The sequence below is a fragment of the Arachis ipaensis genome, chromosome B03 (assembly GCF_000816755.2).
Source record: "Arachis ipaensis cultivar K30076 chromosome B03, Araip1.1, whole genome shotgun sequence".
NCBI classification, from domain to species: Eukaryota; Viridiplantae; Streptophyta; class Magnoliopsida; order Fabales; family Fabaceae; genus Arachis; species Arachis ipaensis.
The window spans coordinates 13,113,952-13,118,782 of NC_029787.2; the positions used below are offsets into that span (position 1 = coordinate 13,113,952).

Here is a 4,831-nt window from a genome sequence, read left to right on the forward strand (position 1 = left end):
TTGGCATTTCATGAAGTTGAGATCACCAGGAGAGACCAAGGGGATGAATAAATTCAATAGTTTAGGGTTTTGGAACATAAATATTCATTTACAAGAAAACATGATTATATGGCTCAATATTCTGTCATCATAGAATAATTTTATCTGAATTTTCAATGATAGGTTGTTTGAGTACATGGTCAGAGGTGTTTTGGAGTGTAGGAAATTGTATTCAAGCTTTTTGGTTCGTTGATCGGTCGATATGTTCAAGCAATAGTTTACTTTTTCCATGCTCGGTTCATTGAATTTTTTGTATTTGATGTTGTGTTTCCTTCCTTTTATTATAAGGTTAATGTTATTATGATTTATCACCAGACGAGGTCTAAGAGGTTCTTGGAAATTCAACAATTGAGAGAGCGTAAGAAAGAGTACGACTTGAAGACAGCAATATCTTTGGTCAAAGCAACGGCTAAAACCAAGTTTGTAGAAACAGTAGAAGCCCATTTCCGCCTCAACATTGACCCCAAATATAATGATCAGCAGTTAAGAGCAACGGTGAGTCTCCTACTATCTCCTATTTTAATTTATTGCATACCTGTACAATGAAAACTTGAGTCATATGAGCCCTAAGTTTTACAATAATAAATTCTAAGTCCTTCATCCACTTCTTCTTAATAGGTAAATCTGCCAAAGGGAACTGGGAAGCCGGTTAAAGTGGCTGTTCTAACTCAAGGTGCTTGTTTTTTTCAATTCTAACTCTCACTTTTAGTCTTCTAGTTGATTAAAAGATTTCCGATCATGCAGAATACATTTTCTTATTAGAACTATGTGGATGAAAGGAAATTTATCCATTATTATTTTTCTTTGTGGATGCCTCCCTGGATGAGCATAAAGTGAACCCTTTTCTTGCACTAGCTGATTGATATCTTGCCATCAAGATATTGACATACAGGAATTTCTATGCCACTGCACTCATAGGGAGGTCGTATAATTCTAAGTCTGTACAGTAAGTGACTAATAATTGGTAATGCTTACGAAATTTAGCTCAAAAAACTCGTGTCACCCGTTTCCCCCACCGTGCTAAATGGCAAAATCCCATCTCTCGTTCTTTTCCACCTGTGTGCTTACTCTTAGTATCTGATTAATTATGGAACTACGTTGTGCCAGAATGTAGTATGTGATTTGGTTGTGTCTTGTAATATTGTTATCCATTTGTGCAAATAGCTGTAAGTCCGAGGGCAAAGGATTATCACTTTAAGAAAAGATATTGATAGTGATAGTGATATTGAGTTTGACCCTTAACCTTCGAGTATTATTTACAGTTTGTTTCGTATCTTCTAGTAAGAATGAGGTGGTCAAACCATTGTGGGCAACATCTTTGATGGCGTCTGAAATCCATTGTTAGAATGAATGTTTTTATGTCCTGTCTCTGTTGCTTTGCTCATATCTGCTTCCAACGGAAATTTCAGTCATTGCATTTGTTCCTTATTAATTGTTAATGGACATGCACATGCTGTTTGTTTCTTTTCAAATAGTTCCTTAATGGCAATCAAATTTGTATTGATAGGTGAAAAATTTGATGAAGCAAAAAATGCTGGAGCTGATTTGGTGGGTGGAGAGGATCTGATAGAACAGATAAAAGGAGGGTTCATGGAATTTGACAAGTTGATTGCTTCACCAGATATGATGCCTAAGGTGTTGATCTGATGATCTATGTTCTGATTAGTTGGCTTTCTCTAATCCAAACTTTATGTTATTCAAGTGATTAGGTTTAAATCCACCTTTTTCATTCTGATTAGTCCAGATATTACTATGTTCATGTTTATCCTTTGCAGTTCAGTAATTTAATAGGGACAGTTTCTGCGTTGCTACTTATGATAGAATCTCCCTTAATTATCATTGCGGATTCTGTCAGGTGGCTAGCCTAGGGAAGATTCTGGGTCCAAGAGGACTGATGCCAAATCCAAAAGCTGGCACTGTAACAGCTAATATACCTCAGGTGTGCTATCCACTTTTATTGTTTATTCCTTCGAAACATTCCTTCATTTGCAATGGGGAAAAATGTTATACACATTCTTTTAGTGCAAAATGTATATACATATACTAGTATTGTATTTCTAAGATTTTTCTCCTTTCTGTTTTCCTTATCTATCCTAAAAATTGTGTGGGAATAGTGCATGAAAAATTGAATACATTTCTGCCTACAACATCTGACAAGGCTGTAAGTCTTTTTTTCTTCCACAAAACTTCTGCGATTGGTTAACCAGAGAGCCTTCAAAATTCATTTTCTCAGGCCATAGCAGAATTCAAGCAGGGGAAAGTTGAATACAGAGCAGATAAAACTGGAATTGTGCACTTACCCTTTGGAAAAGCCGACTTTTCGGAGGAGGATCTACTTGTAAACTTGCTCGCTGCAGTAGTATGTTCTTCCGTCATTCCCCAAGCTTCTTTTCATAATGACATTTCGCGCAAGTGATAAGTAACCCGCTTAACTCATTCTCATTCATTTCACAGAAATCAGTTGACACAAACAAACCATCGGGTGCTAAAGGTGTGTACTGGAAGAGTGCCCACATATGTTCAGCAATGGGACCTTCAATCAGGTTAAACATCAGGGAGATGCTTGATTACAGACCAGATGCATGAAGAAATAGTGAGCAACCTGTGTAAATGCTTGTTTTGATTTGGTCAGCTTTTCTGGGTGCCCTTGTCAGATCTTTGCCAACTGGTTTAGCCAAAAAATGATGTTACCGAAGTTGCATACAAGGGGATATACTTTGGTGGTTATAACTTTTTAAAAAAAAAAACGTTGCACCAAAAGTATATGAAACACTACATAGTCTTTGACCGCAGCTTGAGGATTTTTACCTTGTATTACTTTGTAGTTAACACCCAATATTTTAATTATATTTTTCTTTTCGTGGCAATAAATTTTCAATTTTTACAATTGGTGATTATGGTTTCAGGCTATATAAGCTTTATATTCTAGTATCAGTCAAATATTTCTGAATGTGTTTTAAAAACCAGTTATATCCAAGTACATAATCACTGACACTCCAAATATTCATCATTCATGCATAAAGACATGCTTTTGTTGTTTGGTTTGGAGTATCCTATTCTATTTGATCAATGTTTGCTTCATAAGTTTATTAATTATTATTCTTGATAATGTTTCTAGGTGAGTTTTTTAGGGTTTTTTTTTTCAAATATAAAAGTAACCAAAAAAGATGGCAAAAGAGTGTACCATCTTTTTGTGTGAAAATTTTCAAACAATGTAAATGTAAGGTGATTCTGACTATTGATCAAGTTGATCAAGAAGGTTAGATACTCAGATTAAACACAGGTCTAGATAAGCAGCTTATTAAAGGTAAAGCTTAATACATGATATTGTTTTATGAAATTTTAACGTGAGAGGATCTATTCCAATCTTGTGCTAATGTCAGATTACCTAAACTTGGAACAAAGATATCTCATGAATGACCTCTAATGAGCACAAACAAAAAAGCCTCATGAATGAATATTCAGAGAGCATGGCTCCAGCCTCCAAGGACGAAAGGTTTGTTAGATTGATTGTTTATAGGAGTCGTAAAGAAGTTGGTTGTATACGTGGTTGATTCAGGGCATTAGATGCTAGTTTTTGTGGCGTGCATTTGCAGGAAAAAGATTTCAATGATGGAGGAAGTGGAGCCCCCAATTGTGGGGACCAAAAGAACTCTTGTTAGTTTGGTGTAGTGTTGGCACTTGTCACAACATGTGTACACAAGAATTTGCGCATGTTAATGTTTCATTTTGGACACAATAATTGCGCATACTTTGATCCGTGTAGAGTGTACCTTGTTTTAGAGGGATCCGAGACACCAACCTCCAAACCAGTTCCCTCACCTCAACTAACACTTCCAAAAATCAACACACTTTAGGCAATTTAGTCTATTGATTAGTTAGGAAAAGCAAATACTAAAATTGTGGAGACTTCTTTTTTGTAATAGGTAAAGTAAAAAACTATGGTAACTTGTGTTGCACAATATTGACGAGGTTGTATTCCTTGAAAGGCACAATACAACCTCACTTGTTGGCTATTAGAGCTTTGTGCCTTAATAGTAATTGATGGTAGTTAATGGTAACTAAGCGTTTTCTTTATTGATTCTGCCTTGTATACTGTAAGAAAATATTATTTTCTTTTATTATAATTTGCTTATAGTTGATTTATGTCTTTTTTATTTTTATTTTTTTATTGTAGAGAATAGAGGTGCTACAGCGGTGACTTATGTTATGAATATATGTATCTAGTGCTAGACAATGTAGTGAATGTACACAATCAAAGTCAATTAAATTCTCATTCCCACTCTCAGTTAATTTCAGATTTTAGTATTTTACTATGATCATTCATGATCAAAACTTTTTAGGACTATATGAAAGGCTTGTATGATAATAGATTTTCTCGTATATAAACTTCATATTATCTGATCATGCAATGCATTTTCGTTTTTAAGTAGAATTAACACACAACAAATGTATATATTTTTGTACAAAATGTTTAATTGACCTTTATCACTCAAAGTCAACATTTAATTTATCATGTTTAGATTTATTAGACTCACCGAAACAATAGATTAATAAAAAACTAATTAAGCCGAAACTTTTAAATGAAAAAAAAATATATAAAAAATATGATTATGATGAATCAGATTAAGAAAAAAGTGATTACTCACATAAAGATACTTTCATATAATAGTTGATTTGTAAACAAGTGTTATGTGAAGAAGTTCAGTCCAGTATATTAAATGTATTAAATTATTTACCTATTTTTAGTTACAAATTTAAATTTCACGTAAAAATACTTTTAGGTGATTAA

The 4,831-nt window shown here is 33.9% G+C and overlaps 1 protein-coding gene across 2 annotated transcripts in view; it reads left to right on the forward strand.

The window, feature by feature from the left end:
• The window catches only part of LOC107629681 (50S ribosomal protein L1, chloroplastic), a 3,720-nt gene extending 794 nt beyond the window's left edge, over window positions 1-2,926 (forward strand). The window contains exons 2-7 of one of the 2 annotated variants that reach the window (XM_016332523.1): window positions 355-534; window positions 658-712; window positions 1,547-1,674; window positions 1,895-1,978; window positions 2,273-2,398; window positions 2,494-2,926. In XM_016332523.1, the coding sequence (XP_016188009.1) occupies window positions 355-534; window positions 658-712; window positions 1,547-1,674; window positions 1,895-1,978; window positions 2,273-2,398; window positions 2,494-2,625 (705 nt within the window). In that variant the 3' untranslated portion in view covers window positions 2,626-2,926. Of the gene's footprint in view, window positions 1-327; window positions 535-657; window positions 713-1,546; window positions 1,675-1,894; window positions 1,979-2,272; window positions 2,399-2,493 lie in introns of both variants that reach the window. The other variant, XM_016332522.1, reaches the window with a different exon arrangement.